Source organism: Rhea pennata, chromosome 2 (genome assembly GCF_028389875.1).
Source record: "Rhea pennata isolate bPtePen1 chromosome 2, bPtePen1.pri, whole genome shotgun sequence".
NCBI classification, from domain to species: domain Eukaryota; kingdom Metazoa; phylum Chordata; class Aves; order Rheiformes; family Rheidae; genus Rhea; species Rhea pennata.
The window spans coordinates 99,340,831-99,363,405 of NC_084664.1; the positions used below are offsets into that span (position 1 = coordinate 99,340,831).

At 43.2% G+C, this 22,575-nt stretch overlaps 1 protein-coding gene across 1 annotated transcript; it reads left to right on the forward strand.

Moving 5' to 3' along the window:
* The first annotated feature begins 213 nt into the window (after positions 1-213).
* On the forward strand, positions 214-21,430 carry PXDC1 (PX domain containing 1). The gene is made up of 5 exons (XM_062570019.1): positions 214-578; positions 13,009-13,100; positions 13,387-13,504; positions 16,188-16,299; positions 19,794-21,430. The coding sequence occupies exons 1-5, from the start codon at positions 323-325 to the stop codon at positions 19,909-19,911; spliced, it is 696 nt and encodes a 231-aa protein (XP_062426003.1). The 5' UTR covers positions 214-322; the 3' UTR covers positions 19,912-21,430.
* The last annotated feature ends 1,145 nt before the right edge of the window (positions 21,431-22,575 follow it).

Here is a 22,575-nt window from a genome sequence, read left to right on the forward strand (position 1 = left end):
CCCGCGGCCCCTCGGCGGGGCGGGGGGCGCAGCCCCGTCGGGGCTCCGCCTTCCCGGGGGCGGCGGCGGCGGGGGCGCCCGGGCCCCGCCGGGGGAGAGGGGGCGGCCGCGGGGCCGCCGCCGTCTGCGGGCCGCCGCCGCCGGGCCCTGCCTCCAGCGCCGGGAGGCGGCTCGGCCGCGGCGGGCAGTGGCAGCGGCAGGGGGGTGGCACCGCCGTCCCGCCTTCCTCCTCCTCCTCCTCCTCCTCCTCCTCCTCTTAACTTGGGAGCGCCCCGGCAGCGCGGGGCGGTGCGCTTCGCCCTCCGCCGGCGGCGGCGGCGGGATGGCCTCGGCCGTGTTTGAGGGCACCTCGCTGGTGAACATGTACGTGCGGGGCTGCTGGGTGAACGGCATCCGGCGGCTCATCATCAGCCGGCGGGGCGACGAGGAGGAGTTTTACGAGATCCGCACGGAGTGGTCGGACCGCAACGTCCTCTACCTGCACCGCAGCTACTCCGACCTGGGCCGCCTCTTCAAGCGCCTCCTGGACTCCTTCCCCGAGGACCGGCCCGAGCTGTCCCGGTCCCCCTTGCTCCAAGGTTTGAGCACCCCCGGGGGCCGAGCCCCGCTTCTTCTTCTTCTCCTTTTTTTTTTATTTCTTTTTCTTTCTTTCTTTCTTCTTTGCTTTCTTTCTTTCCCCTTTTGCGTGCTTGCTTTCGGCCGCTGCCTCTGCCCGGGGCGGGTGGAGGCGGCCGGGCGGCTGCCCCCCACCCCGCGTGGGGAGAGCGGGGCCCGAATAGCCTCCGCCTGTGGGACGGCACCGGGCGCGCGGGGCGGGGGGCAGGAAAGCCACGGAGGCGTTTTGGGCTTGGAAGTCCCTCTTGGGGCTTTATTTTACTATTTTTTTTTAATAAATGCAAAGCGGAGGTGAAAGGCTGCCCTGCAGTCCCGGGGGTGAGCCCCCACAGAAGAGGGGAAGTCGGGGTTCCCGCAGGAAGGTGGCCCAGACACCCCCCCCCCCGGGTGTCCCCATCTGCGAGGGGATGTGGTGGCGTGGGCTGTGTTTTGGGGGGTCAAAGGGGGCCTTGTTGCTGCCCTCCTTGCTGTCAGCATCTCCCCGACGTTTCCCCAGGGATGTGTGAGGGGGGATTTTGGTGGCGGGAGCAGGGCTGGAGCTGAAAAATCTCTGCGCATTGGTATGTATGTTGTTTGCCACAAGGAGGAAAAAAAAAAAAAGCTGCAGCGCTTGCCAGTGGATGGAGCAACTCAGGGAGCTAAAATAATTCCTCACATAACTTTCTTGAAAACAGAGGAATTGCACCAGCAGTTAAAGCCATATTCCTCTTCTGTATTAGCTTCCAAAGAACCAAGTTCAAGGGATATCACTCATGCTCAGGCCCATGGGTGCAGAGGCAAAATGTACCTGTTAATCTTTGTGGGATTTGGTTTTAATTTGCTTGGTGCTTTGGGGATCTTTCTTTTAGGTTCATCTCATGGGTTTTGTTCTGAAATATTTCAAGCATATAAGATGGTGTGGAGGATCTGCTTATCTAAAACCTGATGTGTGCTTATCATTTCCAGTCTCTCCACTTGTCTGAGTAACCATTTAAATGATTTGATTAAACGGGAACAGGGAGAAGCCAATATGTTGTGTACATTTTTTTTTTCCTCTGGGAGAATGGGGAAATTCTCTGCTGCTCTCAGTTTCTCTTTAAACCTTGCAAACGTGAACCCCTTTGCAAAGCAACTGAGTTTTGAAATTTTAGGGGCTGATACCGATATAAATCCACCGGATTTATTTCTGAGACTTACTTTTATGGAAGCAGCTTCTGTTGCTTGAGACAGAAGGTAGCATTGAGAGGGTGTTTCCCAGGTTAAGTAGCCAAGTGTGTTTTCTGACAGGTATTTAAAGTGAGACATGTTTTGTGGGCTCTGTCACTTGCAGTTGCTTCTTTTCTCCTACCACATCACTAACCTCTGATGGTGTCTCTTTTTTGTTTGGTTTAAACATATTTATATCTTTTCCTCTCCTAACCTTCTTTCTGCTGTGCTCCGTGGTCGTAGGAGTCGCTGTCCTTTCACCCGCTGGTAATGGAAAATGACTCATTCGGGTTGCTCTTGCTCATTCTCATTCCTTGGATGTGGCATCTCTTCTCAGCTGATAGCTGGTGAATTCTGCTAACACTTGCAAGCCCTGAGTGCCCTCTGCAGACAGCAGGAATACACTGCTTAAGGGGAATGACAACCTGGGATCTGCTGCTGCTCTAGGCTGGAGGGTCGGGCAAGCCTTGAGGAGCTGTATGCCCAAGGGGGACTGTCACCCCCACCTGGGTGCAGGCGGGAGCTGGGGTAATGCTGAGCAGCAGTGCCTTGAAGTGTGTGTGGCACCTGGACCTTTGCTTTAGAGGGTGTCCAGTGGGACCAGAACAGCAGGGCACAACTGCCAGGATCACTAAAATTTGAGCTTCCCGGAGCACAAGTAATGCTTGCACATGCTGACTTTCTGGGCTTTTGAAAAATAGTTTTGTAGCTGGAGTGTGAGCTGAGTCTGGCCAGAGATAAACTCAGCTCAGTAACTGAGTCCTTGCTGGCCCTGCTCTCCTGCCCCTCCACACTGCTGAAGGCAGAGGAGGCCCTGCGCTCCCTAAATCCATTTGCATTCCTTAGTGTCGCCAGTCGGCGTGGTTCCTCCCCTGCTTCAGAATGTGTTGCAGCTTTTGCAAAATATTGAACTGTTTTCATGTATCTCTGAGGCTTTGTTTGTGCAGATGCAGCCGGATAGGATTATAATCACTTGCACTGGAATACTGATAGCTTTGCTTGACAGTCCCAGATAGCATACACTATTTGTGCATGAACAGCTAGAAACACTAAGCATCCTCCGCCTGCTAGACTCAATTCCTTCATAAAACCTTGAGCCAGTAACCTTCCCTTATCCTTGTCTCCAGGAATAGACGTACCAACTTCGGTAGAATCTGGAATGAGCAAAACATCCGTCCAGGATTTGAGAAATTGAAACCTAATATAAGGAGATCATGATCTATTCAGTTTGGTTGGGAGGTGGAGGTTAAGCTTGCAACAAAGATGGAATGAAAGTCAGGAGTAATTTCTAAGCAGTCATGGTGCAATTCACAGTTTCAGTAATACTCTATTTAAAATTAAGCTGCTCTAAAGAAAATTATTTTGCAGGGATGGGACATAGATGTGCTTCTTTGCATACAGAACATTTAATCATACCAACATTTTAAGATGACTGGCTGCAGCCTTTTAGTGGATACATAAAAAATCTCATTTAACCAAATGACACCTAAGCAAAGCTTTGGCTAGAAGTAGAGATTGCATAGAGCATGTCCTATCTTTAGAAAACTTTTGGGGTAAGTACAATTTCTTAATGTTCTCTTTTACAGCAGAGGGCTTACTGCCCACACTAAAGCTCAGTGTATTTAGCCCAACAAGGACACTTGACAATCTCACACTCTTGTGTGTCTTAGCTTTCAGTCATACGCATTCATGTGTGTGAATATTTCTGTATGTATACATATACATATATATGTATATACACACACTATATATGTGTGTATGTGTGCTTACCTTAGGCTTTCTGAAAGTAACTGAATATTAGTTGTGCCTTTTATCTGGAGGAAGTGGTGAAACATTGCAAACCAAATTTGCATTGCATTGAAGGAATCCAAAATTCCTACAGATTTGATTAAATACCATTAAAGGAACTAGAATTTTCCTACAGCTTAGTCAAACTACAGTATGTAACATTTAATGGATATGTTTGAGAAGTGAAAGCTTGAGCTATTTGATGTTATTAACTTCTTAAGATGGACATTTTTACTACGTCAGCAATATTAGTAATAGTTGGCTGTTGCAATTATTGTTGGTTTCAGCAGATTATGGCTTTCACACAATCTGCTCTTGAATATGTTAATAACAGCACATGGCAGAGCGCACTGCATGTGTGCATCTGGAGTGTATTATGATGGTAAAGGCCAAGGACATTCAACAACTCAAATTATCTCACTAGTAAGGTGGTAAACAAGGTTAGATATATGCATACCTTCAGGGTGATTAAGTATGATTCACTGTGATGTTACAGTATTTTATTTGTCTGAAATGTGCCCATCCCTTGGCCTAGGCAAATGCACCAAAGAGGATCATGGAAGAACACAGGCTGGTTCACTATTAACAGAGCTAGAACACAGCCTAATTGTTACTAATCTGCCTGCTTCTGTGTCTTTGAAATGAATGACTTTTGTATTTAAATAACTCTTCATGAGAAAGGCAGCGCTATGGGCTGAGGAGCTGGCTTAAATTTGGTGGTGTAGAAAGAGTTGCAAGAGGCCCAATAGATATTGGAAATGAAATAAAAACCTGGAAAAGTTCTCATTTCTGTTTCTCCTGATAAATATTACTTCTCAGAACTTCTTGGTTAAGATTTCTCTTAGAGCTTGATCCAATTCATACAATCAAATGCCTTCCTCTTACTTCAGTGTGGGCAGGATCAGACCCTTAAATGCTGAAGAAGGAAGCCAGAAGAGCTCATCTTTTCAAGTTTTCCCTTAGACAGGTAGGGTGTTTTCTGGCAATACTAGTCTGCTAGGATTTCACTGTCTGATAATAATGTTATGTTGCCTTTTGAAAGCTCAGATGCTCTTCCAGTGTGGCTGCTTGTGTTGTACCTGCATGTAGTGCCTGATGCTGCTCAGATACACCAAGCTGTCAAATCAGAATTTCTCCTCAGTCCTACAAGGTTATTTTACCAGATGAGACTTCTCTTTCCAAACTGCTGTTTCCCTCCCCCTTCCTTCTTTCTATCTCTCCCCTGACTCACTTTGCTCTGTGTTTTGTTTCCCTTTGTTTTTTTTTTTAACCTTTCTTTATTCTCTTTTTGTTATTTTATCTCTGTTTTTTTTTTTCTCCCCCCCCCCCAAGTTGTTTTCCCTGAACTGCTTTCTGTTCCTTTTTCTTTGCCTTCAGGTTTCTCTCCCCAGACTGCTGGCATCCCTGCTTATCCATGGCTCATGAGAACTTTTTTATAATCTTCTGCTGTACTGGTTCTCAACCTCTTTCAGCCTGTAAAAGTTACCCCGTGGCAGTGGAGATTTTCTGTAGAAACTTTGCATTGTAGCTTGCCTCATGGCTTAGAGGAATTCACTCTTCACCTGTAGCAGACCCTTCACAGATGACTAATGCTGAACTCTAGCTCTGTGGATTGTGTCTGCCCTCCAGCTTGGTTGCCTGCTGTGGGAAGCAGATGATCAGCTGTTTTCTGTATCAGGGTTCCTGTGCACCATGAAGCACAAGGGCAGCTCCTCCAGGGCTGCAGCTTGAAGAACTTTCATGAAACATAAGGCAGTTCCCGAAGAAAAGATTCAGCCCAGGAATGCTGTGTTTTCTGCACATTTTGCTGTGGATGTTGTATTCCTAACTTATTATATATGCTACAGTATACTGCTGTTGTTGTTGTTTACAAGACCATCTGGGAGTTGGATTTATGAGAAGTGGGAGCTCCACAGAGGCAACATAGTGGTTTCCACGGACAGCAGCTGTTTTAGTGCTGTGACAGTAAGATAAATACACGACATCTATTGTGCTCTCTCCATTGTTGACATTGTCAACAGTTCATTAGTGGAGCTTGCTCAGAGCTTCTGTCTGGCAGACAAAGGATGCAGCTCTTAGTTATCAGACTCCAGCAGCACTGTTTAACTGAAATTAAGTATGGGGCTTCTGGGTTGTGTTTTTTTTTTTTTAATTGGTTGAGTTTCATGGTTCATCTTAACACTGAAGATAAATTAAACTTTTTGTGTCATTGTAATGACAGGCACAAGCTGTCTTTGTGATGGACTGAGGCAACATGTCTTGGAGGATGTTGGTGGAGAGGAAAGGAAGTGAGTTATTTTTATCCTGATAGTTCTCAGGTGATTAAAAACCATCACTACGAATGGTTGTAGGAGCTTGTATTTTTCGTCAAGTTCTGACTGTTTTGTTCACTTTTATCTCAAGCTTCTTTGACATGTTTCTGTTGTTTTTGCATCAGGCATCAAAACAGGGGGCTGTGTTGGGAAAGTCTGTCTGTCAAATGCTGTCCGTGGCAGGTGCCATTCTCCCTAAAGAGCTCCTGGGAGGTCTCATAACTAATAATGCATGTCCATCAGCTGAAGGCCTGGACTTTTCTGCTTTTAACTTGCTTCCCGTGCTTTGCATGATTACTTGGGCACGCCACTTCTTAAGTAGTCACAGTCACTTCCTTTCACTCTGTGGTTACTCTGCTTTGTAACCCCTGCTTTGGGGAATTTCAGTTGGACGGTTGTTCCAATAGTACCTTCTTTCATCCATATTTTTGCTTCTGTTCCTAATTTCTCCCTCAACAATCAAGTTTAAGAAGGCCAGCACAACATGCAACAAATTTCAAAAACCCATACCCTCTGTGTATCTTTTCAGCTGTATCATACCTTTTCCCTAGGAAATGCCACCAAGGTAGGTCTTGTTAGTGATATTGCATGAATAGTAAACCTTTCATAATGGCTTAGGGACTGTAGGGACACACAAGATGGATGGATTTCCCCATGAGGGGAAGGGACAAGAATATCTGCTTCAAGAGAGGGGTGTCACAGAATTAGAAAATCCTAATATCATAGAATAAGAGATAGAAAAGGATTTGCCAGAGCCAGAGTCACCAAATTAAGTCAGATTAGGCCATAGGTAGCTCTAGGATCCTATCTCTAGTGATGAGAACCTAATGCTCCAGAAGACAGTGTAAATAACTGGCAGAGAACAGAAAAGTGATGATCGTGGTCTCTAGTGACTGGAGATCTGATATCCCTGGTTGTCTGTAATTTTCTATTCTTCTCTGGATCATCTCAGTTTTTGGACTTAAGAGATTCCTGTGGTGTTGCAGAATTATTGAAGAAAAGTTGTGTGAAACAATTCTTTTTGAATATCTTACCTTTAGATGTCCTTTGTCCTTGTAACAACCTTTATAGATCCTCTTCCTGTCCATGCAGAGGCAAGGCAGTAATAGGTGGGAGCTGTTTTGTCCTCCTAAGAGTCCAGTCTAAGACTGCTAATGCTATAGTTTCCAGAACAGCAAGGTTCAGGAAATGTATGTGTGTGGAAGGAAGGGATGTTACTAGGACAACTGCTGGGAAGAGAGAGGCAAAGTGGCCATGAAGCAAGGTAGCTAAAATGGTATTGAAAAGAGCTCAGTTCAGCAGAGGGGAGGAAATGGGAAGCAATGCAGGGGAGTAAAACAGGAGGAACGATTGAGCTGAGCTGCCACCATTCAGACGTCATCCCTGTCCCAACTCAGTAGCTTCAGTTCCTGCATTATATTGTGGAATTTCCATCCTTGTGATGTTCAAAATTTGACTGGACAAGACCCTGAGCAGCCTGATTTTGATATTGGCCCTCCTTTGAGGTAGGGATTGAATCAAATGACAACTTGACCTCCCTTCCAGTGTACATTATTCTGTGATTTTTGTGTATACCTTCTCATGGCTGGGATCTTCCTGCTATTGTTCTGTCCTCATCCTGAGTTGTGCTGGTGTACATGTGTTAGAACATATCTGAGGAGAAGAAGGAGGGTAGAAGATTAAAAAAAGAAGTTGAGCGAGGATGGGCTCAAGATCTGAATCTATAGGCCTTAAATCTTTCTTGCAGTATGGGTTTAGCAAAATGTGGTATGATTTCTTCCTAGATTTATCTACTATTCCTTTTTTCACTTTGGTATCTGTTCTGTGGGCTTCTTCATAGATCATGAAGACAGGATTAGGTGAGGAGGGCTCAATTCAATATTTTAATCTTCATATACATCTTACAGTACATAGTATTTAATAGTAATCCCACTCCATCTTGCACATCTCCTGATAGTACACTTCAGCCTCTGTGCTCCCTCAGCACATAGTTATTTAATTAATATTGAGAAAATAGGAGATTTTTGACATTCTTTGTTTCTCTTCTGACTAGGAGTCCTTCAGACTGAAGGAACAGGGTTTGCCCACACTTTGAGGTCACGTATACCTAACGATTTGCACACAGCAACACATCACTAGAAAAACAGACTTCTTTGTGTCATCATTGAGAGGCAGTGTGTGAGATGTACCTGCCTTAGTCATAAACTCCCTCTTCCTTGGAAGACACTAGAGGATTAATGAGACAATTTGCTCATCATGAACATCGGTCATCAAGATTGCACTGTGATTTCATTACAAGCCGTGGAGCATGCGCGGAGCATTCCTTCATTTAGTACAAGCATACAGCATCAGAGCATGTGATTGCCAGATTGTCATTAGTTGCAGATTTGATGGCTCACATCGCAGGAATATTACAGACCCATCAAGGCTTGTGCGATGACATCAATAGTTGGCTCCTAGTTTATTCTCCTCCTCTGCTGAGCTTGTTTCTTGCTTATTTTCAGCTCTGGGCCTCTCTCCCACGCCATGACCCAGCCTGTCAGGTACAGCTGGTTGCCTGATCACCGATTCTCCTGCAGCTGTCTCCAACACAGGAGTCCCAGAGCAGGAGGGACTCTGCAGACCTATATTGTTGTTTGTGCTGCGGTTTTCCAGAGATATATTGTTATGTGTAAGGTTGCTATGTATGCATGGTCTCAAACTGTGAGCAAATAGTATTCATCCAGACTGAAGGAATTTACTTGAGGCTCTCAGTCAGGAAAAGGACAGAGATGCCAAAGGAATTTTCTCCTCCTTTCTTAAAATTAGCTCATTGGCTATGGGAGTTGTGTGCAGAGCAGAAGCCTACTAAAAGCAAATATCCCCCATATAGACAGGCACCACCTCCATTTATACAGTGCGCCTATGCTGTCCCTCCCATGACCCAGTGTGTAGGCTCCCTTGTGCTCAGAGTGAGGAAATCTTAGAAGTCTGTGGTATTTGGCAAAAGGTCTTGTGGGTAAAGAAGGAGCCAGAGGGGCTCCAGTTTACCTCAAGCCCTATAAACATAGGTGTTTATACCATTTAAATTGCTTGAAATGATAGTTAATTGTCCAAGTGCAGTATGCGTAATAAGACAGAGAGCAAAGTTTCCTGGGAGGAGTTTGCACATGTTTTCAATTAGCAGTCAGACAGCAGTCAGGGCAGAGGAAAAGGCATGAGAACAGCGTTTCACCATGACCTCACTGAGAGATTTCCCGGCTCTGCACTCAGCTCTGTTGCATGCCTGAACATGTGGAAGAAAGCACAACTGGTTCCTGGCTACTGGTTGTTTTATTAGCGTCTTTGCTTTTAGGGCCAACTGTCTGAATAAGGGTTCATGGGGTCTACGAGCTCCAGTGGAAAGACAGGCACATATTCATGGCCCATGCTGTGGGAGACAAAGGCTTCAGGACCCATCATACCTACCATACAGATGCTATACATGGGGCCAGTGCATGGGCAGTAAATCCAGTGCACTCTGGATGCGTCCAGCCTGTGTTGCTGTCATCTCAGGATTCATGAATTGCGGTGGACTGATTATCTACAGAGTCAGCTGGTGCACGTGTCATGGCTATTTGGGAGGCCTTGTGGTGTCATGAGATCCTACAAAGTCTCTGGCCTTTTTTTTTTCCATTTTTTCCCCTCTTCATCAAAGCTTTTTAACAGAAAAAAAAAGATAGATGGGGGGAACCCCCCCATGAAGGGGAGTCTCTGTGTATGAGCAAGTTGTTAGAAAGTGTGGATAATAGAGATGGAAAGCTTGGGTGCAATTCTAGTGCCTAGGTGAGAAAGGAGTTCGAAGCAAGTGTCCTAGCCTGCAGTCTTGCTTCTTCTGCTAAGGCTGGGGTTTTCTGAGGTAAAATCTTTGACAATACCAGTTTGAGGTATTTCTCACTGCTCAACTGATTATGCTGGCAAAACTGAGGGAGGGGGGGTGTTACGGTGCGAGAGAGGAAATGAGCAGGAGGGGTGGCTGAGAGCACCTGAAACTGGTATTGCCACTGGAGACTTCACCTCGTGAAGCCACGGTGTTACTCATGCATGTGTATGTTGCTGTGGTCATTAGCAGCAACAAGTTAGCAAGCGCTGAGAGAGAGTGAAATGAGTGGCTGAGGGCTCCGCTGCTCCTGGCTGGGTAGGCAGGCAGCATCTTGCACGGATTAGGGCAGAGGCTGGGTTGTCAGTGATTCCACGGGTTGTTGGATCATAGCCTATGACTAACTGGAAACCACGAGGGCATCTGTTAACTGTTAGAGACTTTTAAATGATGATAAATAGGGGCCTTACAAACTTTGTGGCTATTGTGGAAGAAATTACAGTGCTTATTTGTGTGTGTATGTGTATATATATATATATATATATATATATATATACACACATATATATATATAGCCAGTGAAGTGGTTTCCATGTATGTGAATTGTTAGATGTATGAAGAGGAAGGCTTTAACCCAACCAAATTGAATTCCTGGTGACTAACTGTGTAAGGTCATCAGCTTTATGTCCCCAAGCTGTGCTTCTGTAATCATTAAGCACATACATGGGAATTTGTCCAGGCAGATGCATCATTCGCACCTCTTCCTACACTGTCTGCCTTTTGTTTCTGATATTACTAAAAGTTTCAGTAAGAAGCAGTCTTTGTTGTGTCAGATATTATGTGTTTTCTGTGCCAATTTCCAAGTAGGAGTGAGGGTTTGCATGACTGGTTCCTTTCCAAGAACTAGAAAGAGCAATATCAAGGGGTGGAAGTTCCTGGTGAATACAAGAAGCTATAAAACCTCCTCCTGGGCGATCTGTGGAAGTGCCACAGACTGATGGTCTTGTCTGAATTTCTCTTGCTAAAACATAAAAAGGCCATGTGGAGCTGCAGATGCTTTCCCTGGTTACTAATGAGAGAAAACCTTAACTGCTTGGCAGTTTTTCTATATTATGAGTGCTCAGTGTTGTTGGCGGAATAGGGATTTTTTTCTTAGCCTTTTTCTTTGCTGCTCTGAGTATACTTGTTTGGTTGAAAGTACCGCTCTTCCTTGTAAAATACTAGTTTCAACAACACATGTTAATTTGGGAAAAGGTCTGAGGTCCAGGGTAGATTTGAGAGAGAGCAGTTTGGTGCCAAATTCCTGGTGGGTCAGTGGTGAGGGTGTTTGGAGCATGGGAGCTGCAGCCTGGTAGTTTCTGCTCTGAGTGTTTCAGTATTTGTACAAACTGGGGCAGGACTAGCAGGAGAAGCAGTGGCACCCTGCAGTAGCTGGTGGTTAGCTGGGGTGTCTCTGATGTGGGCTATGACAGAGCGACAGCGTGTCTCTAATATCATAGGTGGGTGCCTGAGCCATGAGGAGTTTGGCAGTTTTTTCTAGGAAGATGAAAACTCTTCATTGAAAGGTTTGAAGTTTGTTCTGATGTGGGATGGGAGCGTATTTGTGGAGAGGTGAAGCAGTCCCACCCAGGCCTACTCACGCCCAGCAGTTAGGAAGATGAAGGGCACCAGACTATGATTCAGGTCTGTAATGCCAAGGCAAAGCCCAGCTCATACAGGCTGTATTAGTTGGCCCATGCAGATAATTTGATTTCAGAGAACTTCCATGCAAAGCTACTCAACTGCAGTATACAGCAGGCGATAAGAGGACACCCTGCTACCTTGCATATATGCCTGTTGGTGTGCTCTGGTCTTCTGGCAGAAGAGTTGTATGGGAGAAAGGAGTGGTAGTGAAGCTGGCAAAAGAAGGCAAAATGAGGGAATCATGGAAGTGCACAGCAAGGCTATTTTTGTGGGGGACAAGAGTCAAATAAACTGGGTTACTCTGGAGACAATCTCTGCTTTTATTTAAAGCCATAACTGGAGGAAAGCTGACAGCTTAAAAGTCACACCTTTGTCTGGAAAGTTTGTATGTGCCCATGTCACACAAGTAACAAACACGAAGGATTTGTGGAGACTGAAACATTTTGTTTCCTCCTGCGTTCTGTGTGTTTCACAGCAGTGCATTAACCTCTTACGCAGGGAGGTGCCGGTGCACTTAAAGGAGGGCTCTGAGAAGTGTTTAGCACTTGCAATTTTAGTATATTGAAGTGGTTTCTCGGAGACTCTATTTTTAGAGATTTTTAGTTTCGGTTTTTATTTAGACAATTTTGATTTATTAGGTCTTTTTCTTCTGCAGCTGTTTGAATTTCTTTCTTTTTCTTCTTTTTTTTTATTTCAGTTATGAAGCTTGTTATATTTTCATGCATCTACTGTTCCTTGGAAAAGCCACACAAATGCAGAGGCAAATAGAAGGGCATTAGAGGGATAGGAGGCTTTAGAGCTAGGTTCTCCTCATATTACCCATATATGCATGTAACCTATGTTACATCTCCTTAAATCTCTTAGAGGAGAGTGAAGCTACAGATTTCCTATAAATTATACATATGAAATATAGTATTACAGTAGAAGATCCCCATATTGAGCTCTTCAAAATTAGGAGCAGTATACTGCATCATCCTGCAAAATTTCCGTTACAATCCCTTCTGCAGCTCTGTGATAATTCTATGATTTAAAAAAACCAAACAAACCCCCAAATTTTGTTTTGCACTTAAAGAACGTGGTACTGAGAAATCATCCTTTGACCACCCTCTGGGGTTTACATTCAGAGAAATACAAGACTGTTCTTGAAAACTTTTGTTTAGTTTGTGTTTATTCTTTTCCTCTTATCTGTGTGTGTGTGTTTTTTTTTTCCTTTTACTGACAGAAAAAGGATGAATCATGGCTTTTGGAAGCAGAAAACAGACAGTTTGGTTATCATTGCTGGGAATGCTGTGCAGTGCAGCTGTGGGTGAGGGAGTAGGTGGTTCCACTTCTGCTTGTCTTGCAACTCCTAAGTACAATCAGACAGATGAATTTGTGTCAGGCCTGCATCCATGCTTGTAAGTACGCCCACCTTAGTTTGGGATACACGGTTTATCATCAGTACGGGTTAAAATATTTACCTCTGGGACCCATGATTTTTCTGGTCATTCCACATCTTTTTGAGCAGCTGCTTCTGGGTGCTGATGTGTACATGCACATGGAAGTATGCTTTTGTCTTTGTTCACAATCTGTTTACTTTGTTTCTAGGACTGATCACAATAAAAGAAGCCCATGATATAGAAGCTAGACTTAATGAAGTGGAAAAGCTTCTGAAGACCATTATAAACATGCCATGGAAGGTGAGTATGCCCAGCTTCACATTCAGCCCGGCTTTTGACTCCTCCTTGATGGTGAAATGCGCACTCGTGCAGATTAGAAAGTGGTGGGCTCCTCTAGACTCTGAGAGAAGCAGCAGTTTACTGAATAACTTGGAGAAGTGCTGAGTGCCAGGTCTATGTAATGATAGGTCCAGGCAATTGCTTGTGGTAAGTCTTTCTATCCTAACAAGAAGAGTTGGAAAGGAGGAAGTGAACAAAGAAAACTGTTGGTGAAAAACAAGTGTCTGTTTCTTTGTCTCTTTTTCAGTATTCAAGATCTGAAGTTGTCCTCACGTTCTTTGAGAGATCTCCATTGGATCAAGTTCTAAAGAATGACAATGTCCATAAAATTCAGCCAAGCTTTCAAAGTCCGGTTAAAATATCAGGTAAGAGTGGTTAGCTTCCTACAGTCAACACAAGAATTACGTAATGAAAATTGCTTTATTTTTTGTTCCCCTCATTCTTTCTCTACCAGCAATTCAGAAGGTCCTCCACAGTCTGTTTTATAGCATAGAACATATAGTCAGCAATGACAACTATGCAGCACACATTCAGGCAAATGAAATGGCAGGTGAAATTCAAGACTGATAAATGCAAACAAATGGGCATGGGGAAAATGCAGCCTTCGCTGAAGTCACACATGATAGTACTATTACCACTCAGGAGAGAGATTTTGAGGTTACTGGTTTGAGGATACAGGTTTATGTAAATGTAAGCTTAGTGCCAAGCAGAGATCATAAACAGCAGTTAGGATATTAGACATTATTAGGAAAGGAGGGGAGAGCCAAAGATGAAAGGAGTGCAACCTTCCCCATCTTGTCTGAGCACAGTGTGCTCTTCTGGTCTCTTCCTCTCAGAAAGGATATAATAGAATTAAAAAAAAAAAAAAAAAGTACAAAAGGACAAGGTTTCAAGCTGAGGAACAGCTTCTCTGTGAAAAAGGTTAAATAGAGAAGGACACTTCAGCTTTGAGAAGAAGTGACAGAGCTGGGGATATAAAACTGCACGGCAGGAGTCCATTGCCCTGCACACCTCCAAACACAGGAACTACAGGTTATCCATTAACATTGTCAGACAATAGGTATTAAACAAAAGAAAAGTTATAGTTTTGTTTTCTAGTCATACACAACAGTTAAGTGCCGGAACAGGATATTGTGGAACCAAAAGTATAAATGACTTCAAAAAGGAATTGGACAAGTAAGTGGAAGAAATGTGCAGAGACCTGTCTCTGGTGGAGATTCAAAGTTTCTAAGGAACGCATTGCTGACGGGTATAGTGGCGAGGAGTTTTATACTTGCACTATTTTAGTGTTTCCGCTCTGAATCCACTACTGACCATTGCTGGCAGGTGTGTAGACTTCTGATGTGCCTAGTTTTGTATTTCTATATTGAAAAGTTTCTTTTTGGCCTAAAAGGAACTTTAGACTTCTCCTTAAGAGCTTGCAGTTTTGGAGTTATCCAATGGAGTGGCTGTTTTTTGCGTCAACAAAAGAGAGTTATTTCAGAGAGTAAAATGCAACATGGTCTTCCGAGGTACATGAAGTGTTTAGCAAAAAATACTGGACAATTTTCATAGGTACTGATGGTATATTAGTTAATGGCCAGCCAATATGCTTACATGCTAAAGATATAAATGATCTTAAAGATCAATCTTAGCCATGGGGTAGACTTTTGTAGCCAATCCTGAGCTCTAATTTTGAGCAAACTAGTCATCTTTAATGATATTAAATAACTATTTTTAAAATTAGATTATAAAAGGCATGCTAGCCCACTAGTAACTATTTGGAAAGATACTTTTAAATGCAGAGTGTTAGGGAGAGGTGGTTTAGCCAGCCCATGAGTGCAGGCTGCCATGAGCATAGTGCCTGTAAAGAGGAGCCCTTAGTGCCCTACTGCAAAGGTCTTGCCCCATCTGTGACTAGAGCGGTTTGGATGATGTCCAGGTTGATGTAGAAATTACAGGTAAAATTTCTCACGTGCAGGTTCTTAGTGTCATTCCAAAAGCAAAGACTGAACATGGTTTACTCTCAGTGCTTCTAAGTGCCTGAATGTGCTCTCAGCACTGACCCTCGAGGGTATATTCAGTGGTTTCCATGTGAAATAATCTGATAACAAGGGCTGTCAGTTATGAAATGAAGTGCCCTCAAACTATATGCTATAAAAATGTTTAAAAGCATGGCTACTGTCATCTGATACATTGCTACTTTTGCAAGCAAGCAAATATCAAGGAAAGTATCTTTGGAGTTGCATTAGTTAGAAACGGCAATTTGGAATCTGATGGCAGTTGATATTTGCCTCACGTGGATGTTGCATGCTGGAAATGGCTTCAATGTCTCACAGCAGTGTCAGTAGATGGCAGTAAGTGTTAACTCCTAAAGCAGTTCACACTGCATTGAAATGCTGTTCGTTTTAAGTCATAGCAAGGACGCTAAGAAAGCACTGTGGCATTCATGTTGGTCGTGGTGCAGCTTTTTAGGTAACCTGCAGAGTAACAGTAACAGTAAAACTATTTTGTATTCTCCAGAACAACAAATTGTCCCCAACACGGTCGTGCTCCGAGTGGTGGGTGATGGGGAAGGGAGAAGGGGATCTCTCTCTTAGATGAAAGCTGAATTCACGTTATTCAACTGTATAGTTGAAATTTATCCATCTGGGGCAAGTTCTTAGGAATCACCCATCACTTTTGTGTTTACTTTTGTGCCACTTTATGGACCAGCTGCCATTCTGCTAAAGGCGATAGGAATCTTGCCACTGGCATTAATGGGACTGAAATGGGGCTTTGCTTCAATGGAGATATGTGTGGTGTTCCACAGTGTAATCTCTGTGTCATGAATTGATGATGCAAATAAAATTGCTTAAGATCTGGCAGGTTGCAGATGTAAAAAGCTATGAAACCAGTGTGGGGGCCCAACTCTTCATTTCAGCAGTCCTGTACAGTTTTTTAATATTATGTGTACATTCCTGTTCATAACCATGTCATTTACATATGATATACACTTACTGTCCAACTTTTTAGAGCATATTTTGAGCTTCCAGCATTTAAATCTTTTTTCCTTTCTTTTCCTCACAGAAATCATGCGATCAAATGGATTTTGTTTAGCAAACACTGAAACAATAGTCATTGACCACAGTATACCCAATGGAAAAGAAAAGCACCTGGATGTAGATTCAGCAGAACACTTGTAAGTAAAGTTTGTTCATGACCAATTTGGTCAGCTTAAGATATACTATAACTTTCTTTTTCCCTAGCAAGATGTTGATCGTTGTATAGGAGCAAGGTTGGTGTTGTGGTCATTCTGACTGGTTAGAGGTCCTGATTGATAAGGCTTCACCGCTCTTTCTGTTAAAACTAATAAAATCATTGCAGTGAAAATCAGTGACCATAGGAGTGTGGTCCTGTCTGTATGGAAAAAGCTATAGCTGTCCTAGGGGTCGTGCCAGGTAAGAATTACACTAGAGGATTTTTTTTTCTTTCTCTTGTGATTGTCATGAGGGGTCCCTTGGGGAAATCTGAAACATCCTTACAAATGGAGTATCTTACTAAGATGGAAATAATTTGTTTGGGAGGCGAAACACCACCCTCAGAGGGTGATGCTTGAGCTTAATCACAGGCTTGAGCTTAATCGAAGGAAGCTGGGCCGCTGCCCTGGTGCTTCCTCATGCTGCGACATGGTGAAGCGCATGTATTGCATTAAGGAGGGGGGAAGTTAGGCTAGTCTTTTTTATAACTTCTACTTCCTTATATGCGTAGGTATTTTGGGGTCACAGACCTGTAACCAATAAGGCTTTTATGTAGGTCTTAAGTCAATGTTGACAAATGGGTGTTCATGGAAATCAGCTCCTACAAATTTCTGTCATGGCAAGTGATTGATATTTCACTTTAATAGCATCAATGTGTTTCAGGTAACTAAAGATTTACATGGTTTTAATGAGAAACATTGACCTACTCTGTCATGAGGGCAGTCAAAAGCTACTTGGAAGTTTGATCTTTGAACATAAAGCTCTTTCTTGCCACATTTGAAATATGATCATTGCTAGTTTGCAGAAAGGTTTAGAATTTAACGGGATTTTATCAGAGGCTGGAGTGCAGCTCTGGCCCCACTGTAATTGCTTGAAGTCTTTCCATTAACTGTTAAAAGAGCCAGGATTTTATCACTTGCTGTTGTGAACCTAGATCTTGCTAACAGCAGTTTAACACAAGGCTGTAGCGATACACTGAAAGAAACTCTACAGGGCCAGTTCCTCTGGTCCTGGTCACCAGCATCTTGCGTTCCAAAGGAGGGATTTGCATGGATGGAGATGAGCTCTGGGAAAAGCAGAGCAGAGGTGGTGCAGTTAGATACAGAATGTTTCCAGGAAAACAAAACCGTAGTCTTGACAGGAAAAGAAAATGCTGCTGCTGGGTACTACAGTCTTAGCTGTAGACGGAAGGAGTTCTGCTCAGATGCTGCTCTTACATAGGCTGATGAGAGGAGCTGCACTGTCTCACACTGTGTTTACACTGCAGTCACTCCTGTGAGTTGTGTTCCTGAGGAGTTGGCATCTGTGTACCTTGTTTTCTTTTTCTTGCTTGCAAACGTGAACAGTAATGCGAACGGATTAGAGTGAAACTGAGGAAGAACGGTTGTCCTACAGCGCAGTAAGAAGGCTCTCATTAAGGACAGTGTATCTACCAAGGTACTTTGGGAGTAAATAGTGAGGCCAGGGCAGTGCAGGAAAAAATCCTTGAATTTCTGTTCAAAATGTGCTGTTTTTCGGTTTCCATTTTTTTTTCTCAATCTATATGAGAATGAATCCAAGATCTTTCAAAATGTTACAGAGTGCAAGAGGGGAAAAAATGGACAGTTCTTCAAGTCTATTGCCTTGATTGAGCGAGATTTAAACATTGGCCTGAAATGATTGCCTTTAACTGCTAGGCTATCTGGGATGAAGAAAGGTGTTTTCTTACACCTGAAGTTCTAGTCTCCTTGAAACTGGATTATGTATTACTGAGGAAAGTGTAGGTTTTGATGAGCTGATGTCTTCTGGTTGTGAGAGGGAATGATATAGTGGGAAATCCTTGCAAAAGTTCTGGTTATAACACAAGAGCTAGGAGTGGAGAGGAAAATACTTAAGCAACTGAAACTAAATTTGGGAGTGTTTTTTAATATTTGGATGGTCTCTGGTTGTCAAAATCTAAATCTAATACCATGAGGAGGACAACAAGGATCCGTAAGAAGGATACTGCAGTCATTGTTTCCCATTTGTGTTAAACATTTGGCCTTGTACAAAAGCCAAATGCAGAGATGGTGTCTATGAAGTGAAAGGGTGAGAGTTCTGAGTTCAGACTCAGAACACAGGCAGTTTCCGTTCTCCTTTTGGCTGGGAACAGAGGTATTTCGTGTTGCTACCAAATACTGTGAGAACCAAATGGAAGAATGTGGACCTAAGCTGTGTGACTCACTTTTCCAGAGCTCACTTACTACTTCCTTCCTTCATCACTAGTAACTTTGAAAATCAGAAAGGAAAAGATGATTTACTGGTATATACCACAGTTCTCATAGTTCTGTGGTTTATTTCTATACATGTATGCGCTGAGGAGCTGGATGGGATCAGCTCTGAATACTTTCTGTGCAGTTGTTCATATACCACAGTGAAAGCTCCTCAAGGTTCATAAAAATCTTTTAGAGGTATCCAGAGTTGCCTGACAAGAGAAGCTGTGTTCTAGAAAATCATTCTTTTATTAGTAGGAGGAGAGCCTTTGGGAATGAAAATGAATTGATAATGTTTTTGATCCAGGTCATCTTCAAATCAATGTGATAACCAGATATCATGAGATACTGAAGTTCAGGCATTATAATGACAAGAGCTGTGAACAGTCACTGTCTTACTAGAGAAGTGCAACAAAAGTCCCTCTTACTAAAGACTACTAATGAAAGACATGGAGAACTTGGTCTCCTAGTCTGCCATGCAGCTGTGTTTTAGCACAGGTTTAAAAGGGAATAGCCATCCTGTTTTACGGAAAATAAACCCTTTAGCTCATTTGTTTCAATGGGTTAGAAGAAAGTGGTTTGGTGTTTATTTAAGGACATGGAGACCAATCATTTGCATTTATGTCTCAACCCTCCAATAAATACTGTGTCCTGTTTCACGGAAGTGGCAGTAGATGCCATTGCTACTGTCTCCAATGGATTACCTTAGCATAATGTAGGCTGGTGTTAGACATACTATAGCTTTGTGATTCAGAATTGATCTGCATGGATCTTCCTTGACAACTTGGTATGGGTTTGCATTTCAGGATGCCAAGATAGGGAGTGAGAAAGACACTAAAGCTTTGGAAAAAGAATTGGGACTAATTTGTCTTGCAGAGCTTCACAAAGTTGAAGCTACAAATCAGCATTAAAGCTATTTCTACTGTGACACTGCTGTAGTGTGAATCAAGGCCACATGTTATATTTACTCAAACTTTAACTTGAGAAGCCAACAGAAGCATTCTTGTCTGCAGCCCTTTTTTTCTAAGTGACCCCCCTCACAAATATCTATTCTCAAAGTTTCCAGGGATCAGTCTTCAGATATTCTAGCCTTCTCCCCCTCCTCAGTTCTTTTCTTCCTATTTCTTTGACTCAAATTTTGAAAATGAACATCAATGACTTAATACCTTTTTGTTATTTTTTGTTTTGTTTTGTTTTCTTCTTAGGTTTGAAAGTGTTAGTGACTTCACCTCAGAGCTAGAAGACAGTGATGATCCAACAGCCTATGTCACCAATTTGACATATTACCACCTGGTCCCATTTGAAACTGATATTCTGGACTGAGGCTGCCCAGTGACCCTGTCCACTAGCATCCAGCTAACCTCTTTGTCCATAGCCTCTGCTGTCTCCAGCGTTGCATCTCCGTGAATAAGGCTGTACAGGCAAGACCAAGAGCAGAGAAGTTGCAGCAAGGATGCCACAAAGGTGACTTTGTGGTCTGGCCCTTCACTGTGTTTTAAGGAGACATCGTGTTAGGAGGCAACTGCTTCACTGCTGACAACAAACTCCCTTTCTATGAAAGCAAGGCAGCAGTGGCCTCTGGGGCTCAAGGAAATCTGTACAACGTCCATGGCAACTGTCACACAGACACAGCCATCAAAACTTGTGCTGCTGTTTGCTGTCACCCATGTTCCCTGACTTGCAGTGCAAGTTGAGGCTTTCTCTTTTAGGATGCCACCAGAAACTTCCCAGGATGTAGTGACCACACTTTTTATGCTGTGCAAGTGAGAAGATGGAACAAAACAGCTGAATTTTGTCAGTTCCCTCTGCAGTTTCTTAATGCAGGTCTGGCAGGTCACTTTTTACTCAGCTACCAGATGACTGGTGCCTTACATGAGATGTCAGAAATACCATTGAGTGCCTCCAGGAAACAGAAGACTTGAACTGACTGCTTTACTTCTTTTAGACATGGGCTCTTATATAATCACTGGAGAGGTGACTACCTTTTCCTGAAATAGTAAAGCAGACAGCAGCTGGCATTGCAATGGACTTTGCATAGTGTTTGGTACCCAAATGATTTCAGAGTTCTGGAAAGCTGATGGGAAAGCTGAGTTGCCCTGCTATGAACGGTGCAGGCTATGACAGGTGTTTGGATATTGTCACATGAACCAGAAAATGAGAATGATGCTTACAGTTGTTTACAACAGAGAGATAATTCCCTATGTCTATTACTCCCCAGAGGATGGGGAGGAAGCCAATGAGATTTATTATGTGTTTGGACTGAAAATTAATGATAAGCTACAGAGTGTCTACAGTGGTAGGATAAACACTCTCTCCTTTGCCAACCTGGCTGAAGGAGCGTGTCTAGCCTTCTGAGAAATGCCTGTTGGGCTCAATGCAGGCTTCATGGTCATGTAATTCCATTGATTTCAGTGGAGTTAAGCCAGCGGGAGCAAGAGCAGAACTGGACCCTGCAGTCTCTTTACTACTGAGTAGTGCAACGTTAACATCTCTTCTGGAGGTCTCTCTTGCTGAGTGCTCTGAACTCCCAGCTCTAATTGCAGATGCTCAACACTCAAACATCATGACCTTTCGTTGAGCTTTTTGTGATCTAATGCAAAAATGAATTTGAAGGGGTTGAAATGAGAAGGGATTTTGGACTTATTTCTTTGTACCGGGGCTTTGCTTGGGCCTGAAGAAGTTGGTAAAGCTCCCTTCCTTCTGCGGACTTTTCATTCCTATCTGTAGAATAACAAACAGGATTTGCTAATGTAAATAATAAATTATTGAGAATCCTAATTCTTTTACACAGTATGTTTTTAAAATATATTTTAATGAAATAAAATATTACTCACCTTCGGTATACTCTTTGCAGCTTGAAACAGTGACTTCCATTTATTTTTTTTCTTTGAGAACGTTTTCCCAAACATGTCAAATCCTCTTTCTTTTTCCAGTAGTTTTGGAAACATATTTGAGTTTTGGCAATTCTTTCCAAGCTCTATGTGCTGACCATACTGCAGATGTGATACATACTCATGCGAAACTTCTTGGCCTGACTGCTGATCTTGTGTCTAGGTCTATAAGGCTTAATACCATTAAGTTTCATGGAGGAATCCTGTATTTCCACAACTGTGAGTGAAATCAAACCTGGCACTTAGGCTTTTTGAGAGTAAAACATATTCTTATTTATTAAATTTGTAGAGTAGAAAGGGAAATGTCCTTGTTACTCATGCAGAGACTTTCTGAGCCTTTTTATTTTTTGTGGTTTTCTTTAATGTTATCGGTTTTGATTCTAAACTGTCTGTGCTTTTGTTGAACTGTGGCAGGGTAGAAACAGTATCTAGTAAACAGATGTGTTGGATTGGGAATTGGAATATTTGATCTCAATTCCTGCCCCTGTTGTCAGCCTGCCATGTTGTTTTGGGGTAATTCTAGTTCATCTTCGTGTGCCTGAGTTTTTCCTTGTGTAATGTTTACAAAAGTAAGGAATGCAGAGCCTGAATTCATATCGGGTTTGGTGCCTGAAGGAAGGCCTCGTGTTGAGATCCGTTTTAAAAGGCTAACTGCAGCTGCTGCTGGAAAGAAAAATAAATCAATCTGTAGAAACATTACTTGCAGCCTTTGCTAGAGTGCTTAATGTATGCTATGGGAACTGTTTTCCCCTCTGATTATTTGAACATACTGGATTTTCTTCCTTTATTTTCTGCATTTCCTTCTCAAGTTTCTCAAACTGAATGACAGGAGCAGTGGGGGGTTGGGGACTCCTGGTGGGGCAGGGCCAGGCCTTGCTGCCAGGGGCCAACATGCTCCTGTGAGTGAGCAGGGCACCAGAGGCAGACGTTGATGCCTACCAAGAGCAAACTTGGTCCAGGAGCAAAAGCTATGGTATCTGTGCAGGTGGAGAGGTATTGATGCCTATCAGTAGGACTGGGTGTCAACAGATGTCATTCCCTAGCAATACACCTGGTAATTGATACTCATCAAGGCCTCCTGGTATTGTGAATGGTC

Coding starts and splice junctions, on each gene's coding strand:
- PXDC1 (XM_062570019.1), top strand. CDS start 323: ATGGCCTCGGCCGTGTTTGAGGGCACCTCGCTGGTGAACATGTACGTG. Junction 13,505..16,187: donor AAGTCCGGTTAAAATATCAG/GTAAGAGTGGTT, acceptor TTTTCCTCACAG/AAATCATGCGATCAAATGGA. Junction 16,300..19,793: donor GTAGATTCAGCAGAACACTT/GTAAGTAAAGTT, acceptor TTTTCTTCTTAG/GTTTGAAAGTGTTAGTGACT.